The sequence below is a fragment of the Oxyura jamaicensis genome, chromosome 5 (assembly GCF_011077185.1).
Source record: "Oxyura jamaicensis isolate SHBP4307 breed ruddy duck chromosome 5, BPBGC_Ojam_1.0, whole genome shotgun sequence".
Lineage (NCBI taxonomy): Eukaryota > Metazoa > Chordata > Aves > Anseriformes > Anatidae > Oxyura > Oxyura jamaicensis.
In genome coordinates, this window is record NC_048897.1 from 19,008,873 (window position 1) to 19,029,614 (window position 20,742).

At 40.8% G+C, this 20,742-nt stretch overlaps 1 protein-coding gene and 1 pseudogene across 5 annotated transcripts in view; both read right to left on the minus strand.

The window, feature by feature from the left end:
- Positions 1 to 4,180: 4,180 nt before the first annotated feature.
- Positions 4,181 to 4,303, minus strand: LOC118168722 (annotated as a pseudogene).
- An 8,579-nt stretch (positions 4,304 to 12,882) lies between these two features.
- LOC118168685 (cytochrome c oxidase assembly protein COX16 homolog, mitochondrial) overlaps positions 12,883 to 20,742 on the minus strand; it is a 43,531-nt gene continuing 35,671 nt past the window's right edge. For all 5 annotated transcript variants that reach the window (XM_035329251.1, XM_035329253.1, XM_035329254.1 and 2 more), the window contains one exon: positions 12,883 to 13,249. In XM_035329251.1, coding sequence (XP_035185142.1) covers positions 13,133 to 13,249 — 117 coding nt within the window. In that variant the 3' untranslated portion in view covers positions 12,883 to 13,132. The remainder of the gene's footprint in view (positions 13,250 to 20,742) is intronic.

Genomic DNA, 20,742 nt, shown 5'->3' on the forward strand with positions numbered 1-20,742 from the left:
TTTTTTTTTTTCATTATCTCCTTCCTTTACAGGACACTAACAACCAAGACTCAAACTTAGAGCCCAGTCTAGTTGTTTGGATGGCTGTCAGCCCTCCCCAGCCCCACCAACAGAAAGGGGTCCCATTCTTTCACCCGTCCTTCAATCTTAACCACGCCCTTCTGCATGGTTACAGATCAAGGCTGGTAGCACTCAAATTTCCCATGCCATTGGCCATTTTAGCTACGCTTTGAGGCCACCATAATCTTATGGCAAGGAAAGGGCTGAGTTTATAGCAGACACACAGAGGTGGGTTTCATCACACGCAACAGCCTGCTGCTCCCCCAGAATTCAAGCCTCCAGTGCATACACACCATGAAGGCCCTGCCAGCTGCCTGGGGAAAGAGGCCGCCGGGAACCAGTGAATGGCTGGCAATTAAATACAGGAGATTTTAGATAACAGATTTAATTATAAAAATCTTCGGCTTTTCTTGCTGAAAATGCTCAATGTACTTGCAATACTGCTATGGATTCAGTCTACGGATGATGCAAATGCAGGTGAGCTGTTCAAAATGATGGAAATAAGTTAATAAAATTACATTTTTTTTCATATAACTTCAGGTTGCTGTAAGCTTTCTTTAGCTTTAAATGCTTTTACCTCACATATGAAACATTTTCTGCTGTGGTTTGAAAGACATATCCTAATACTAAGTTACAGTAATTCCTGCTTGTGTGTTAGGTATTCAAAATAGAAACCTTAATTACAAGTTGGAAATGCTATAAATGGCAGGCAATAAATCTCAACAACAGAGGATCAAAAGGGAATGAAAACCAGCAACATGGCTGTTTTTAATCTAAAAAACAGGGCACGTTAGTCTGGTACTAGACCTCAGTTGTTTGGAGAATTTTACCTCAAGCAACAAACTATGCAAAACAGTTACATCTTAGGAAAATTAATAAAATACAAACATTTCTCTTTAGGATCATTGTCAGTGTCACAAAACTCAGGTACTGACATTGGCTTTTCATCATTCTTTCAGAAGAAAATACCCCTTGTGCCTCTGATTTTTATGCACAAGTGCTAGACTATTGAAAGATACTTCTTTTAATGAGCACTCCAAAATTTCCCTTTCAATATTACATAGAAAAAAATAATGGTTGAAAGCATTTTAACCACATCTTTTGCTGTCCCCAAGTTTTTTACTTGCTTAAAATCATACGTTTATTTTTATACCTCAGAAAACCCTTTTGAGGTGGATGTTTTGTAGCAGCACACAAGCCTCACATAACAGCTTGATAATGAAGTTAGACAAAGAGGACATCTTTCTGTACAAAAATAGCATGTGCACTTTATGTTCTAGTTACTGATCAGAGATCATTTGAGTATAAAATTTGTATTAAGAGATAATGAATTAATCCTTTGGGAACACGGAAGCGAGTTCCTCTGTAAACCCAGAAACACGAGCTACCTCTCCACAAAAATTAAGAAAGGGGAAGATGGCCTTCTGAATGACTGGTTCAATTACAGAAGCTAAGAATTCATTAATTTTAAAAGATTAACTAGACACTTTCATATGTGCTTGAACTAGCTGAAGCAGTCTTCCAGCTCCTTTGAAACACAGGCAAGAGTGAAATGAATATCTATGTAAAAGCACTGCGAGCTTCGAGAAGCTCCAGAGACGCTGTGAGGAGCCACAGCTGCCGGGGCAGCCTGCCCTCTCCACGTCTCATGGTGTGGGCATGGAGACCCCCTAGGCCCAAGCCACTGAGCTGTGGCACCCACTCATGAAAGACTGGCAGCGACGCTGCCCGGTGAAGCCAGCCAGGCCCTCAACTGCACCCTATGGTCCATTTTTACAGAATCTTGGGAAAAATAAATAAATGAATGTTTTTATTCCCCTGAGCAACCAGCAGCGCCCTGCCCTCCCAGCGCCCAGGCTCACAGCTCCACGCAGGAAGCTCTCCAGCCAGCCGCTCCTCATCCCAGGCCTGCAGCAGGCGGTGCAACGTGGTGGCTTTCCAGTTTGGCACCGCTTCCTGACACAAAGGCATCCCCAGACCGCGACACAGGGAGGAGCAGGCAAAGAGGGCCAGCAGCTAGCAAGAAATTTCCTAGTCGTACTAATGGGATAATGAAGTGCAGCTCCAGGTAGTAACAGCTTCTGCTGAGCATCACAGCCCCGAGGCCATGCACTCACAGGGAGAAAGAAGCTATCTTTGGTAAACAGATTTCACTTGGACTGAAAAAATTCTGTCCTTTTTCACTGATTTGATTCAGCAAAGCTGTTTCAGTGGCTTCCCTTGCCATTATTGATTTAAATACTCCTGCTAATTATTTGGCACACAATTGAGAATTGCCCAGCTGCTGCAGTTATCTGTGATTTACCAACCACAATTCACTGACTGGTGAACACCGTGCTTCTGACAGTGAACTCACCGGCTTGCTTACACTGCAGCAGGGCTCGCTGCCACGTGTGGAGAGGGGGCTTGGTCTGCCCCTTGAGGATAGCCCAATCCTCCCAGCTCTGCTCAAACCTCTTCAAAAAGGAAGACAGATCGCCTTCAATGTAACCATGGTTTATTATTTGTCTCCACTTTTCCTTTTTTTTTTTTTTTAGTAACAAAATGGTCATGATTATTAATCATGATTGTTTTGATTGAATCTAATTGCAGTGTTCCCTAAAGTGTAGCAACACTCCCTCCACCCCCAGCCAACCAAAATAGAAAAATCGCATCCTGAAAATAGCAGGAAGAGACAGTTAACAAAACCTGGCCTCCCACAAGTTGTGTCATCAGACCAGACAGATCTTTGAGATTAAATCAGCTGGGAGACTAAGGCTAAGAAAGACATTGCTGCCTTCCCACAAAAGCCAGCCGGGGCTTTCTGCAGCAGAAGCCTCTTACCTCCCTCCCTATGCCACAGGATGCTGAGCTGGCTGGTGCTGCCCCCCGACTCTTTTTGGAGGGTTTTGGCCAGTCCTCCCTTGGTGGAAGGTAAATTCACAGCATCCTCCACATCCCTTCTCTGCAAAGGGTAGCTGCAGAGACAAGAGTGGAGTTTTCAGGCAGTCTCCCCCAACACACAGACTGTAAGATAGCCTGCAGTTACTGTAGGAATGCTGGAGTGAAATTCCTTTGAGTTATACAAAAGGCCATACTATACCATTCTTTGGTCTCTTCCAATGCTAATATATATGACTTCCTGTTCCACGAATGACTGAGGGATTACTTAGGCAAAACTAAACACCCTGCGTTGTGTAATTACATAAAACTCTAAGGCGGGTCCCATACAGTAAGCAAACCAAGGACCACTCTGAGCAAATTCACTAGGAAAAGGGTGCACAGATCTCTGGCTGAAGTCTGCTGGTGGAGACCTCCTCTGGAGGTCAGACTGTTGCAGCTGCAGCGGGATGAAAAACAAACCGGGAAGGAAAGGCCATGCCCCCCCCCAGCATGATACCACAGCCTGCAACAGAGGCACCCATCTCCGGTCACACTACCTAGAACGGGTCAGAGCTCAGGAGAGCAAGACACAGAAAACCTCAGTGTCCCAACAAAATCCCAGACAAAACAGCATTCAGCGTTCTTTATGTAGGATGTCAGAACCTTCCCCCTGTTCTGGCTGCCTCTTTTTCATTTCAAGTTAACAGATCTGCGTAGAAAAGCCCGGGCTGGAAAAGGCTTTCAGGCACTAAGTCTGGCTGGCAATTACAGCGCCCCCTGTGGATACTTCGGTTTGGATTTAGGAAGTTTAGGAACTACCAAAACCAGAAAGAAATATGGAAGTATTATCAATATATTATAATCATAATATTTTAAGGATTTCCAGGCTTTTTCCTGGTCCCAGAACCTTACAAATATAGGGGTGAAAAACTCTCATAGGACTTACCTGTGCTGTCTTCTTCCAAAAAAAAGGTTTGCATATTTCCTCTAAGCACTAAAGAGACTAAAAAAGAAAAGAGTCTGTTCTTACAGACAAACAATCTTTTTGTTGGCCTTCACAAGAAAGGAAGTGATGCCTCCAGCTGCTTTATAATTTCTCCCACTATAGCAAGCAGAGGCACACCTTCTGGAACAGCAGTAATTCAGGCCAATGCAGATCAGCTGTACTTGCAAGGCACTCTAAAGGTGACTTGACTTCTAAAAGCTGTCAGGTCTCTTAAAGAGCAGGAATGACAGTAGTTACAGATGGAAAAGAGCTGGTAGGTCACTGAATCCAGCCTGCTGCAAGGGCAGGATGGATTCTCCAAAGAGACACGCCAAGGACACGCTGAGCCTTACGCTGATACTACACTTGATCTTAGCCAAAAGGCCAAGAAGTGATAATAGGAAGGGGACTGAGGATAAAAGTGACTGGTGGCTGCCCCCATGCACTCTGCCAAGTAGATCCCGAGCAAACCACTTTGGAATAATACTTAGAATTTATCAAGTTGGGTGGATGGTATTTGATCTGCTCTTCTTAATACATAATCCTGAAAGGTCTGTGCCCAGTTTTCTGCTGTAATAATAATGCTGTTTTGCATGTTACAAGAAACCTGAATCAATAAAGTGGTCTCAAAGGGCCGGTTTGCTGACACACTGTTCATGCCTTTGCTGTACACAAGGTTATCTTTAATGGCAGAAAATATCTTTTTATTGCTCCCTGCTGACTTGGAGGAGACTATAGATCCTCTGACCTTATTGTCCATGCAACTTGTGCTCTGGCTGAAGGACGGTCCAAGCAAAACTTGCTTTCAAATTAGGAAAGATGCCTCAGCCTGTTTCATCCAGCAGACAGGACAGTGCTCAGTCCTGCTCAAACAAGTTTATGATTTCCCCTCCTCTGTGACATGATTCCCCTCCTCAGAAAGACAGCTTAGATACGCTGTCTCTGTAGTAAGCAATGCTGGGATTGCAATTATATCTAAACACCGGTGTTACCGTGTAAAATTTCTGCTGATCTTTAAAAAAATAATTTACTGAGATAATCATTAAGTTGCCAAGAAACTCAGAAGCTTTTCAAAAGGAAGAAGGAACAATAAATTTTAAAAGGATGTCAATATCAGAGATGATCTGATTTACAGATTTTGTTCAGGGTCCATAACCCTGTCCCAGAGGGCTTGGGGAGAGAGCACCAGCAGCAGAGCACATGCCCTCACTTTTTTTCCAAGAACCCGTGTGAAGGTTTTGTCTTTACTTTCCATTAAAGCCAAAAGTGGAGCTCCCCAGACTGCCAATTAAATGAGGAGACTTCTTGGACAGGCAAATGTAGTCTTTGGGACTGTCTATATACATATGCATATCTATATCTAGCTATTTGATAAAGTCATATAACAACACACTAGGGACATTAAGGTACTCTACCTTTTTTTATATTTCATTAAAATTTCATTAAGGTATCCTACATTTCTTAAATTTCAGATTTCCAGCTACACCTCTTTGCACAAGGTAAAACAGAGAGTGGTGAATCCTCCAAAGGCAAAAGAAACTTTTCCAAGGAGAAAAGGACAACGCACAGAAATGTCTTGGTCCGCTACTTCGGGAGCTCCTGGATCACGCTCTCGCTGTACTGGGAGTGTAAAAGACAACTAACACCTCTTCTCTCAGTAGGTTCTTGGCATTACCTAAACACACAGAAAGGGAGATGCAAAAACTGTATAGAATATGTGGCAGTTAAAGCGGACAGTGCCAGCAACATAATTTATATATATGTATATATGTATATATAAAAGGAAATATCCTTTTGGGGAGAAGAAATTTTGATGTTTTAACCCTAGAGAGCTGCAGAAAACCCTGTGCATCCTTCTGCTGCTAGCAAAGGGGAGCAAGGAGTGGAACAGTAGACACCTCAGGGATTAATAACTGAGAACCCCACATTCCATATGATATATGTAGAAGATACCATCAAATTAGCTGAGTCCTTGAGGTTCGTTGAAGGTAGTAATGTACATATCTGGCTTCACCTGGAAATTATCATATCTGCATTATTAAGATAATGTGCAGTATGGGTTAGAAGAACACTCCTGTCAGATAACATCGCACATCCCAGTGTAGCTTCAAGGGACAAAGACAGCTCAAATTTTAATTTCTGTTGTGAATAATTCATTATGTGGCTAAGAAATCTTGAATACATGAAAGATGAGGTCTCCTCCTCCTGTATGTGCTCCAGATCACTGACTAGAAAACCAAGTTTGTCCACAGAAAGTATAGGATCCCATATCCAGCTTTTCCTTGCAAAGTCTGAATATCCTGGGTTAGTCAGAAACCTCACCCCAGGTAACAAAAAAGTGCATAATCTGTGTTGGCTGTTGAGGAACAGTGTTCAAGTAAGTACTTAAGACAAATTTAAATTTCTGGATATTTGCAAATATTGGTCTTTTTAGCTAAGCTGAAATATACTGTGAACAATCCCAGCTGCTCCATTGCAATTACTACCCTAAGTGAAGTTAAAAAAACAGTGTTGTAATTCACTTTTAAACCTTCCAACCCCTCCTGTCATTTGTAAAAGGTGAACTTTTACAGACTTATCAAATTACGTTCAAGTTCATCTGCTCTTAAAGGCTGCTAAAAAATAAAAATGATTTTGCTGTTTATTATTCTAGCGTGACCGATCAGGATGCTTGCACTTCTCAGGGAGCTCACAGACCAAAAGGCCTGTTATGAGAAATGTGCAATCACAGACTTCTGTACTGAAAACACGTTTGCATGGTAAAAAGCATCACCAGGGGGGTGGAGAGCCAAATGACAGTAAGACATGACCCCAGAATTGGACGGACTACGGTCACTTCAAATATATATGAATGTGAGTAGGACTGGAGTCTTTCCATCTTTGATTGCCAATTTGTTGCTAGACAGGCAACTTAAAATGATGGAAAGCCTACAACTATCATTTAAACAGGGGCAGGGCCCTTTGTAGACTGGGAGAAATGTTGGTTTTCTTCTTATTGTATTATGGTACATGAGAATTCTCTTTGAATGCTTAATACAAAATGACAATTTAAGATGAAATAAACAGAAATCAATTCAGGTTGTATTATTAGTGAAAGCAGGGAGAAAGGAGGACTTGTTTCCAGAGGCAACTTGATCAGTTAACGTGAAAGTGACAATGTCATCGGCCAGGGTAGCAGCATGTTGGAGGCAGTAAGGGGCAGATCTTTTCTTTTATGAATAGCCAAACAGGTCGTGAAATCTGTGAACTGCAAGCATACAACTTACCTAATGCAGGTGTGCTTGTCTGCTGGGGGTAATGCTTGTGTACACAGCCACAGAGGTGTGCAGTGACACACGCAGCAGCACGTAGGATGCGGGTTCACCAATTGGCTAAGGAATTGACTGGGATAGCTGGTTAAAAAAATGTTTTTAAAGCATTTTCTATCTGGTTGATTGACATTTTGCAACCTGTTCACTGAGAGGGATTTATTTTGGCAAATTACTGAGAATATTTTTTGTGAAAAGTTTTGGAAACTGCTGAAGCATTTGGTGTTGACAGCCTTTTGAATGAAAAACACACTTTAAAGATCCGTTGTGGCTTTTCATTCCCAAAGTTAAGCTGCCTGAGAAAAAAAAGAATCAAGAAGAGAAAAACATGAAAAGGAAAATAAAACATCGCAGTTCACCCAAACAAAAATTTCTAAAACTATTACCTTGCAAAATATTCTACTTGACTTTTTGTTCTGACTTCAGACAAGAGCATTTTTAAGCCCAGAAGTTTTTCCTGAGACAGAAACAATTTTCCTTCCTACTCCATCCAGAGGGACCAGTCAGAAAGAACACTCTGTTTTCTATTACTATTTTTGTCCCTAAGCTTTTTTCTTTCCACTTTTTTTTTATTATTTTCTCTTATTTCCTTTTTTTTTTCACTTTCATTTTCTTTCCTTTTCTTTCTTAAAATGCCCTATGCACTACAAAACAGGGAGGAAACTTGAGCCTGGAAGCCAACATTCTTTGCTCTTGCTCTCCTCTATTCCTCTGTTATTCAGAAGGAGTATGAAAAGAGCTATATTAAGCTGAAATTTTATTCTGCTGTCCTCTGTTCAACAAAAGATAGTCCACTAAAGCCACTAAATCACAGATAACACTTCTCTGGGCAACATTATTAGGAACTGACAGCTGGTGATGGATGAAGATCTCATCTTTTAAAGAAAAAAGTACATTTAATTTCCTTTGTAACATAAAATAGAGAGCACAGCATTGTGTATCTAAAGATAAAAAGAGACCCGGTGTATGCAGGGTGCCATACTTAAGGGGATATAATACTGGGTCTGTGTTTCAGAGCTTACATTTTACAGAACACCTTCAAATTAATTTAGAAACCACTATTCTTCAATTCTCAGTAGAGAATGAACACTAAAAAAAAAAAAAAAAAAAAAAAAAAAAGCGAGGGACATTTTGCAGTCAGTGCTGTTCGAAATAAGCAGCTCAGAGACTAAGCTGTTACTTTTTAGGAAGAACACTGGGAGACAGGAGGGAAAGAAGAGAATGGATTTACAGGGCAGCCAGATGGGGTTCTGCCTGATTCTTCCTGGGATTAAGCACAACTCCTGGGAGCCACGGGGCCTCCTTGAGGCCGAAAACATCATGGATTTGGTACTGAATATGTGCAGTGGAGTTGGTACTGAACACCGAGGATCCCATCAGCAACCTTGAAGGAGGTACGTCAGATGAAGTATGGCCGTTTTTCCATCAACTGAAGCACACCAAGGCAGACCCCAGGTACACTGGGTGAAAGCAGATACATTTCTTCTATGGAGGCACAGTAATACACACGCAGCGCTCCCTTATTTCTGGTTTGTTTTTTTTTCCCTCAAATGACTGTGACTATGACACATTCAACTCTTCCCATTAGCAATGTATAACCATATTTTACACGTCCTTTCTGCGGCACTAACAGCTGCTGCTTTGGTTGAATTTAATTTTAACACACCTCCCAAGCAGGATAGAGATGGCGAGGATGAAACTTTAATTACCTGTCTGCGCTAAGTAAGACTTTAACTGCTCATGTTCAGCAAGAAAATATGGCCAGTCTGATGCCAGTGGTAGGAAAGACTGCTTCGGTCTCCTGGGGTAAGGAAGAGTTTAAGAAAAACATCTGTATGTAGTTTTTGTTTCTAAGTTTAGAGACAATTTGTGCATTGGATGAGTCTGGCTGCAAGTCCTCGTAGGAAAAGAAGGCCTAACAATGTACAATTACCTTCCTTTGATTACAGACTTGTAGTTAGCTCATCTAAAACAGCAGAATTCTTTGTGACCCTTACTCCTCTGAAGGATGAAAAGAAGCTTTCCACTGAAAACACTGAGGAAAAAGCAGTCTTTCTAAAAGTAAGTTTATGGAAAAATTCTGTGACCATCTTCATGTCAAAATGGTTATTCTGCTTTCGCTGAGACTTTAGATCAGCCCCTTCTTCTCTCTCATTTCTTTACTCTTACTTTTTTCCAGTGGACATAACACACATAGTAGCAAAGGATAATGTTTAGGCTTTCCCAGTTCTTACAGAAAGAAAAGCCTCTGGAAAACACATGAAATCAAAATGAAACTTGTCCCAGGCTTTTGATGGAAATTCAAACACAGCAGCTTAGACCAAATGCAAGATCATCACGAAGTACAAGGATCTACACAGGTATTTCTGAAGGTGAAACCTGTTGCTTTAATTTTCGCCTATAGACATGTACATACAGTTAAGCAAAAACTGTTGATGTAAAACATCCAATGAACAGAAAAACCTTCAAATCACTCCAAGATGCTGCTCCTCTGTGAAGAAATGGGTTTCTCCTGCTCTGAGCGCTCAGCAGTGTGGACACATATCCTCACACACCCATCAGTGTTAGCAACCCTCTGCTTTTTGGGCTTGCTCCCCAGCTGCTGATGGGGTATGTACAAGAAGTTTTTCAGAAGTTTCTGCATTCTATACTCTGGTCTAAAAGTCCCATCACTCCTCCCTCATTATGGCACAATCTTTTTTAGGGTAGCTGGAGCTATTTTCAGGATCTTGGAGGATCAATACTGGCAAGACTGTCTTCTGCATGATTCTAAAATTTTTAATACCATCTAGTCGTCCAAATATATTTCAGAAGCTTTGAAATTTGAACTGCTATACTATTGAGCTGGTTTTGAAACCTTTTTAGATCACAGTAGCTACAGCATTTGCTAAGCTTCTACATCTGCGTTACAGCTGAATTAAGGTACTTTACATTTTATCTTAGGGGTCATCCATGAGTCTGCAAACACAAAGTGCCAGGAGAGAAACAAACTCAGCAGAATCCACAGGGCTGATCTCATGCAAAGGTTTGGTTAGCACTTTGGGCTGCAGCTGGGAACCATCCAGCTGGGTGCCCACTGGTGCTATGCTGAACTCTCCCCATTCCCGGAGACGGTGCCCCAGATTCCCACATACACCGTAGCACTTCTGTGCCCCACTCATGTTCTTGTTATGGAAGACCCCAAAGACCAACCTCGTCACAATTTCTTTGAGAAGTAAATGCTTTTTTTTTCTTTTTTTCAGTCCTTATACCCACGGACACCCAGCCTTAGTCTTTTAGTCTTCTTAGTCTTCTTTAGTCTTCTTAGTCTTCTTAGTCTTTTATTTCCTATTTCAGCAAAGCTGACTAGGAGACCTGGCTTCATAAAGTGCTCTCTTTTACCCCTTTAATACTTCACACCTCCCACTGAAGTCTTGTCTTCATTCCGCTCAGACCAGCATATGCCAGTTACAAAAGAGAATTCAAGCCTGTTTCATTACCTCTGGCCCCTCAGCCACATGCTCTGGAGGCTGAGAGTAATGATTCAGGAACTTAACGGGGTTATCCCCAGGTGCCTTGAAGATCATCAGAAATACTATAACATGGCTTTCAAAAGGATACCTCAAAAATAAGCAGCCAAACTAAACATGAATCATAAACCAACTGATGTTTGCCTCTCTCTTTCTCCTTATGAATGGTAACTCTCTACATTTCTGGAGTGCCTTCTACTTTGGGATGCGTGGTAACTTAAGTGACTTTAATCGACTCTCTCAACATGGCCCCTTCATATGTGTTACTTCAAATTCTGTGGCTGCAAAAAGCACAATATAAAACATGAAGCTGTTGTCCAACTGCATGGCAATAAAGAGAAATCCCTGAAGCAGCTCTCTCCATTTAATGAAGAGTACAGCAGTACAGCTCCTGTACCTGCCAAAAGTTTTTTGTTTGTTTGTTTTGGTTAAAATTCATGAATGATTCAACAACATTGAAAAAAAATGGGATTGGATTTTTTTTTTTTATTGGACTATCAGTAAATATTCTAACTGGGACTATGTCTTCATATATAACTTGAAGAGAAGGGGCAAGTTAAAACGTTTTTCAAATGCATGTCACTTCTGCTCAGAGATGCTGAAATAATTCCATCACTTTCCAGAGATGCCATTTCAAAGGTAGTTACAAATATGCTCATGGAAACTATAGGAAACTTAGTACCTGTGAAAAAGAGAGCTGGGGGGCCCCCTCTACTAGTGAGCAACCATCTAAGAAATATCAAAAGTCAAAACTGAGTCCTAAATTAAAATATAAAAAGTGTTCTACAAAGAAGCAATTACTTGCAACCACATTCCAAAACTGTTGAAATAAGTCTACTGTCCCCCAAATACTCTTTGTGGGGTATCAAATTTGTAAAAATACACCGGATTTGTGTATTGACAGCAAGTGTTTTGTCCATCAAGAAAAGTGGTAAGTTTAAGGGCTTCATGAGAGAGAAATATCTTTTCTTCTTCCCCTGGGGAAGGGGTAACTTCTCCTACACACCGTTCCTAGAAAGCCATATGCCTATTTCAGGGTAGTGTTGGTCCACCCTGTGAGCCAGTATTGCAAGACTGGGAGCTAATCATGCCTCTCCATATGCCTAACAATGGCAACTTCGGTCGAGGCTGGGAAAAGGAAGATGTGTATCCTCTGGGAAACAGTTAACGAATTTGCAGAATCATCATAAGATCTATGCCCAGGAACATGAAGAAATGTTTCCAGTGGTCCAGTTAGTACCTGAACAGCAGCCGTGATGCTAGCATCAGCAGGAGCCCTAGCTCAGAAAAGACTCTGTCACTGTACTTAATGCACTCACGTCCTTTGAGCAATCAATCTCGCTGCTGCCAGTAGAACTGCATCAGAATTTGAATTTAAGAGTTGTAACGTTGCTTAACAAGGCAGGTAGTTTCAGCTGCTCCTTACCTGTCCTATTTTATATCTTATTTGCCCAAGAATGTTATTTTACCTTTTAGGTAAAAAAAGAGTAACAAAACGATGAAATTAATTTCCTTCTTTTCTAGTTCTAGCAGAGCTTAATGCCCCTATATTCTAGATTTTTAACCATTTCTTTATAGCATTTAGACTGCAGGTGACATATATCTTGCAGAGACAAATAAGACCATACCTCTGTGAATTCCCAAGGGATTTACAGAGGTGTCACTGAATGCTCTGAAACTACAATCTGTTCATCTGTGCTCTACTGCTCTGCTCCCCTGAAAAGGAGTTTTGCAAGTTAGGCTGAGAAGCTCCAATGCAAACGTCCTGCCTGCACAAAAGCATCAATAAACCAGTCAAAAATCCTGCCCATAGCTTAAAAAATATTATTTGACCAATTTCCAGCTGACACTCTGCACATACCTCTGCACAAACGAGCTCCTGGAAATGAAACACAAGAATATTATTTAGCCCGAATGGGCTCGCTGTTCCTGAACAGTTGATATGCCTGCGGAGTCCCTTCCAAGCTTAAGAGCTTGAAGTCATGCAGGGGCTCTCTGAAGCGACATTTGTCTGGTCACACACATCCAGATGACAGCAGTGCTGTTCTCGTGGTACTGAGAAGTGACTCTTGAAATGATATCTCTTGCTGAAGCACCTCAGTTTTAAACAATAATTGTTGAAATGGAAAAACAAAACTCTGATATACTCAGTAAAATGATCAGATGGCTTTTTTTGTGTGTTTTTATTGAGAACTCTCACGTACAGCCTGTGGAACTGTGCAAACAGATGCAAACAAAGAGCTTCGTACAACATGGTGCCTTTCGGGTTGCTCTCACAGTTACACACACTGGCATGAATTGCTCAGAGCAATACTGTCCTCCCATGTCTGCTCCTGACAGCGGAATAAAAAATAAGATAGTCCAGCCTGAGACGTTTTTTCTGCGGGCAGCAAAGTAGGCTTGCTCAGTCACTCTGTCTTGAGATGGGCAGCCTCCCGCCGTTGCTGCTGAACAGCCCTGGAATCTTCCCACAGCTGGGGTCCTCTGATGTTCTCCCAGTTATCCAAGTCAGATTTTTCCAGTTTCTGCAGGTAAACATAAAAAATAAGTGTCTCCTTGACAGCCCCATGATTTAAAATATGTATTATTCTACATTGTGTTCTTTTTGCACAAGAAACAGCATCACCATAGGGCTGATAAACTTTCATCCACCCTCCAAAAGTTCTTCAACAAGGAAAAAAATCATGAAATATCCACACAGCGACATAAATGACTAAGGTAGGCATTACTGCTTATCAACAGACATGGAACACATAGAACAGGAATAAGTACAGCATCTGAACTTGACTGAAGGAGGTATTTTTATTCATTCTTTCTTTTGACTCTCACCTTGTTTTCCAGATCAGTTATTCATCTGCAAGTCTGCCTACTACTGAGGTAGGATTGAAAAGCATTGGCACAGCTCAAACAGAAGATTATTATTAGTGACCTGAAGTTTCCGTCAGCACAGATACAAAGCACACCGGAAAAGAGGAATCATCTAGTACCACGAGGGCGGTAACAGTGCAGTCCCCTCCAACCCATATGGTTTTACATTGAGACAGGTATGGGATGCTTTCTGCTGTCTAGTTTAATGTGGGAAGCAACTGTCAGAGATAGGTCATACATGGGATATGCTAACTGGCCAAGCTGTCTGATACTTAAAAACTCGCTAGATTTTAAATTAAATCCTTGCCTATTCCTACCATCCTTGATCAGCAGGGGCAGTGACTGGAGTCTTTATCTAGCCTTAGAGTTGCACAAAAAGGAGGAACAGGAGCCATCCTGACTTCACCTACCAAGTGCTGCTGTTGAGGAAGACAAATTTACGCTTCACCTCCACAGTCCTACCAGCAGAGAGGCTAAAACCTCTTCCCAGCAGGCAGAGACCTCAAATCTTGCGTACCAGCCTGCAGCATGGGATGCTGCATCAGACAGGAGAACGAGGAGGGGTTGTACACCTCTGCGGGAACCGGGGCTATTCCGCATGCTAGTGAATGGGGCAATATTGCGTACCAGTAATAAGACATACTGCAGTGGGCTTTAAACCTCTGATTTGTCATTAGGGTTTCATCTCAGCAAGTGCTGTAAAAAAACACCAGAAAATACCTAACCCTGGCCTGAACTTGTGATCTAATTTGCCTGCTATCAGTCACCCAAACAAATGGCAAATACCGAGGGACTTGAATAATAGCCACAGAATAATTCAGCAGCTATAACAGACCCGCTACTATTAGTTCATGTTATGTAAAAGTTTTCTGTCACTTCTACAACTTGCGGAAATTGCAACGAGGTTAGTCAGATATCAGAAGAAATTAGGCACCATTCTACAGAAGATATATGAGAACACATGCACAAACACAGGAGACTTTCACAAGGTAGGAACAACTGAATTTTTCATACAGTGGAGTTGGCACAGATCTTTCTGAAGAATTGCCTTCATTACTTTATACATATTATGATTAGCTGGTATTTGATTTCAACTAGAAAGGATCTGAGCTGATACAGAAGGAGGGAGAAGGAGGGTGTTTAGGGAAGGTACACATCATCCCCTGCATCAGCAAATATCCACTGTGCAAATTCAGAATTTAAAACCTGATTCAAATGGAAGCTTCAAAAAAACCACACTGAAAATAACCTTGTGCTTTAAGAGAAGGAAGGCATGCTGGTTTTATTAAACACAAAGGTACCACGCAGCTGTGAAGATCTAAACTATTCCCAAAGGTGTTCAGCTCACAAAGTCTGAACAAGAAACAACATTTAAAATATATATAACAAAACTTGTAGTATCCAAAGATAGACTACATAAAGAAGTCTACGAGAACAGGTATGTATACTGGAGGTCTTTATCAAAAGTTTGTATTAATCTGCCCCTGAAACTTCGCAAAGGCGTAGAGGAGGCAGAGAGGAGGTTTGTTCAAAACAGAAACTGCACAATCAAAACTGCACAATCTAAACAAAGACAAGAAAGCATTTTGGCAGCTTCCAACTGAAAGAATAAAGGTACCTGGAAAACACACTGTGTGTGATATAATGACAGAATAAAACAACCATGGTTATGCACAGTAAATGGAATTGCCTCAAACTATCAACAGATGAATCTATTTACAGAGCTAATTTTTGTCAATTAAAATATAAAGAATTAAAGAGTCTAAAGAATACAGGAAGAAACTATTTTTTTCCTTTTTGTTCTTATATTTATATCATGAAGGTATCTTCTTTACTGATCAGGTGCGGCACATGCTGCAAAGTTACAGAGCTCCTTTATATTGACTGAACTATGCTGTATAGTGAGAATTCAGGCAAGAATTTCATGGTTTTTTTTCCAAATGAAGTCAACCGGACTGGACATTTTTTGTTTGTTTTAATTTTTTTATTTTAACCATCTGGACTCTGCCCACCTAGTTTCACAGAGACATCACTTAAACACGGTAAAACTACTTCAGCTTCTACTAAATTGAAATCCATATGAACTGGCAATCTTAAAAGTGAAAACCTTTTCCTCCCAGTTCAAATGTACTACATAGTCAATCATTGGAGACTACAATGAAATGCAATCAGATGAGAACAGCACAATTTTCTCTACTTGTCTCAAATAGCCCAAGGGATATTGAAAATTAGCTGTTTAAAGTAAGATCAGTGTAGTCCATTAAATCTACTGATTCACTTCCTAAATCAGCTAAACTGCCTTTTAAAAGTACAGGACTGACAGAAGCTGTAAATTCAAGGAAAAAATGCAGCTACGCAGGCAGGCAGAGTGAACAAAAAAGAATGTTCAACTGCTTGCCACACACTTGGCTTTTAAAACTTGTGTTAAACAGCTTGCCTGGCACAAATGCACCAACAAGGAGAGAAAGTTCATTGCTGAACTGCTGGTTCAAACGCCCTGCTGGTTAGTAAGTAAAAGCCATAATCCTCTGTCAGCATTACAATAAAATATGCTTTTTTTAAGAAAGAGTTTTACTTCCACTTTTGCAGGATAGTCATCGTGCCACAAGAAACAAACTGAAATCTGCAGAAATTCTCTGAGCTACTGATGCTTAGGTGGAGTTAATTCAAGGTTCCCACCTGCAAGAACTGTTTGGCTTTCGTCTGTTTCCTGCGTATGAAACAGGGAATAAGAAAATCCTGTTTACTGCCTGGCTTGATGCAATAAATTGTGCAATGAGCACCGCAGACAGAAATGACTCCAATTCAAAGAGACAATTATTTCCCATTATTGTAGTAAGCAACCCCATTTGTAGATAAAAGCTGAGTCAGGGAGGAACATCCTCATGGCTGAGAGAGGCAATGAAAGAAGTGCATTAAAGCTGGCTGTTCTTGCTGGAGTGTCAAAACAGCCTGAAGACCATAAAAGATAGATCGAGAAATTGTTCTGACACACAGAATGTAGAGGTGCAGGATGAAGGCTAACAATGTATTTGCTATCTTGTGAGGGACTGCAAATCACAACTTTATCATCATTTATGATCTGGCCTTGTCACTATTCTCTTCTTACAGCTCTTTCCCAGACCATGTCTCTATCATTTTCTTAATAAAAACCTAATGTCACTCACTTTCCATAGGATGTGACATAATTGTATATTTAATTATCTGTGATTAGTGCTCCTCAAATTAAAAATATGTATTTTTTTCCAACTAGAGAATGCTTAGTTTTTATGTAATTAATACATAAGCAAGTTACAAAATAGAATGCTGTGGCCAGAATAAATTAGTTTTGTTCAGCAAGGGAAGAAATATAGGATTTTTTTTGCATATAAGCATCCACAGGCTTGATTCTCTTTTTGGCTTTGCTGAAGACTGGCAAAGAAACTAAATGAAACCAACAGAGTCCTTGTTGCTGCCTTCAGTGGGACTCAGTGCCACTCACCGATGGCACAACTAATTAATTGATGGTGAACTCAGTTAAGAGACTCTTTTTCCTTAGATTACTTTCCCCTTAGACCAATTCTGCACTGTGCAGGGCCATGTTCCAAATCAGAGAAAGTGAACTAGATTAGGAAAACAAATACATACTGCTTATGAATTAACTCTATTTAAGTGCAAGACTGCAAACACCTGAACTGGCACAGCTGAAGGAATGAATCACTGGACAGACAGCAAACATCTTTTGCTGGCTATGTTGCAAAGATTTGTATCACAGAACTGCACCACCAATTTCTCTGTGCATCATTTTCCCGATCTGAAGAATGAAAACAGTACTTGCCTCCATCTCAGAGGTGTCATAGAGTTTAATTAATGTTTGTAGAGTGCCATCATAACCTTGTGTTATGGTGCTACAGTGATACAAATTACTTAATAAACTAAACAATTAAGGTACTTAATAACCATATGGTTACACAGCCTTGGATTTTTAAAGTAAGGGAAAACAGCATTAGACAGATTTTTATCTAGAAATTGGGGTTTTCCATTATCTCCTCCCTTCTTAAAATGGATAAAGTCTTAAAAACTGCACTAAATCTCAGCGGGTGACCCAATACCATTTATGCATTACACCTGCATACCGTCCAAGGTGAACTTCTGGATTCAAAGGATTCACAAGCTCGATGGGTAATGTCAAGAAAACTCAAATTGCACTGGTCAGTTACTTTTAGCTTATCTTCTTTGCAAAAATTAAATTCTGAAACATTCAACCTAGAAAGAATAGCGTGAGTGCAATATGACACCCTCAAGATCAAACACCCAAAATTCAGCAAATTCCACTTTTAATTTTAAGCAATGAAATACACGTAGCAGAGCTTCCTGTACCTGGAAGTTTTACTAAGCTACGGTTAATGTCCCTCAGGATGAGAAGAGCTATCCAAGGTCTGTCCTCATTTCTGCAGCAGATCCATCTGGTAGAGGAGCAGCCGGGGATGGACATCTGGGATGTGCGCAGGTTCCTTTTTAGCTACATAAAGCTGAGCTTGGCTGAAGGAGATGCGAGATCTTTTGCACTGCAGGAGCACAGTAGAAGCAACAAACACCACCTGAAACCTCCAGTGCTGTGGCTAGGAGGAAGAGCATATGGATTTCTACAGAACGTTTGTTGAAATGATGTCTACAGCTCCCTGTCTGGAGCCCACAAGGTTTATTTCAAACATCTTCCCTGAATGCTTTTAAGCAAGGATGGTTTTTTTCACGGTGTGTATATAGTTTGGCACAATACATCCTTCTAAATAATTTAAAAAATACACTCTTGAACAAGTAATCAAAAAAGAGAGGTGTACAAGGATCAAAATATATCAGACTTGTGAGTCACGCATGGTGTTTTTTCCCTCTGAAAAGATCTGAAAAATAAGCTTTTACAGGTTTCTTATGTGAGAGGAAAAAAAAGCTGTGATGAATATCAGAGGAAAGAGACTACCACAACAAGAAATGATCAGTTGCCACTGTGAAACACCTAACAGAAGTGTGTGGGCACAAGAAAAGAAACAACTAGAGCAGGTTTACAATAATAATGTCAAATTAAACTTAAATCCAGGCCACACAAGGACTACTTCAAAGTAACCATACTCCTTCAAATCAGCAGCAAACCATATTAACTAGTCTATATTTCTGAAAAGCTGAGTTAAATATTCTGTCTCTCACACGCTGCTGCCTCTGTCCTGGCCTCCATTAGCTCAGGTAACACACAGAGGTATTGTAGTTTAGGACTTTTTTTCTCATCTAGACTTTCCTGCTGATTTTCAGCTCATCTGTCTTCCAGAACTTGCTTGTCAATTTATATGCTGAAGCAGAATGCCTTTTTTCTTTGCAGAAACTATGGTTTTGGCTAGCTGTTAACAGAGCACCTCAATCCTTTCAGCCGCAGAGTTTTTTCAGTGACATCAATGGTGACTTTGATTTTTATTACTGGGAAAATTTATTTTGGAAAAAAAAAAAAATCTTCCCTTTTTCTCTGTGACTAACATCCCCTGTCTATTTGATGAGGACAGGAATGCAGGTGTTAGTCCCCCACTGTATTGCCAAGGACAGTAAAGCTTCTTCTCAGCAATACTGCTGAGTGCACAGTAAACAAGTAACTTGCAAATAAATCTACCTTCATTCTACAAATCTACCTTCATTCTATCTGAACCAACAGGTCCTCAAAATTAAATCATCAAGAGTGCTGTACTGCGAAGGATCAAGGCACCTAACTACATTTTTACAAGAACAAAGAGGAAATTTTAGAAGGTAAGGTCTGGGGTCTGTCTTTCGTTGGAGAAGACCTGTCAGTTCTTAAGACAGTGTCCCACTCTCTGACAGTAACTTGCTACTGCAGAATACACTTGTACAGCACTGTTTGAGCATTAAATAAAGATGGATAACAATAACTTGAGAGCAAGTAAAGAACATGTGAGAATTGCGTAACAATCTTCTGAAGTATTTCAAAATATAGCTTGTGTCCCTACGTGGGCATCACAGAAAGTATGCTGGCTGTCACAGAATATTTCACATAGTGTTTACAGAATGGACAAAAAAAAGGACTAAGCAAAACAAATATGAAGTGGCTAATTAAAAGCTGCTTTGCCTCATTGCTGAGACAAGAGCTTCCTCAGAAACTATTTGTTTTGCTGCATCCTCTTTAGAGACAGGCAGTGCAAGGAATGTACACAGCCTCAACTGTGCAGCTAAATTCCCATACACTGAAAAGGTATTTCAGATATTTTATACCAAAGATCTTACAATTCACCGCTAGGGGCCCATTAACATGACAGGTGTGCTTAACATCTACATCTACGTAGTCAGCTGCAGAGGGAAACGCTCCCAATACTGCCTGGTAGGAGCTAGCAGCATCCCCAGGACAATAACTGCAAGAATTCAGTCGTGCTGTGTGGATGACACTTTCCATAGTCAAACCCTTTGTGTGTGTGTGTGTGTGTGAGAGAGAGAGAGAGAGAGAGAGAGAGAGAGAGAGAGACAGACAACATACAGGGTTGGCTCTAACATGCTAAGAGCTGCTCAGTTCCTCTGGGATTAAAAAACCATCCAATGAGTGCAACAGCTGCAAAGATGTCTATTTTGGAGAGAAGGTGAGGAGCAGAGATTTTTTGTTACAGGCATTTGCTTGTCTCGGTCATGTTTGCTGCCTGCCAGCACTCCTAGCTGCCTCGCTTTGGCTTTTACCTATGGGAAATCGGTGTCTTCTTATGAGGATAAGAAAAGTGCAGGTGCAACACACATGAAAGAAACAGCTCACGGCTACAGAAAATCCTGTGCAAAGAGATATGCTAGAAACACGACTAGAAAAGAATTTACAGGTCTGTTTAATAGAGATGAATTCCAGAAATAAGACTGGTAAGAAGTGATGTCCTGTGAATTTCCCTCAGGAGGCTACGCATCGTGCTTCCTGGAAACTTCCACAACAACTCTTCCCAAGATCCTACGCCATATACCCACCCAGAATAAAACAAGTAGCACAAACTATTTTAACTAAAATCCTCTCCCTCTCTTGCCCATGGCAGTCCCCGTTTATGACAAAGTAACGCCATTTTGTTCCTCTCTACAAAAACAGAAATGATGAAGACTTATGGTGACATAAAACTTCTCAAGACCATTTTATACGTGAATAAAGCAA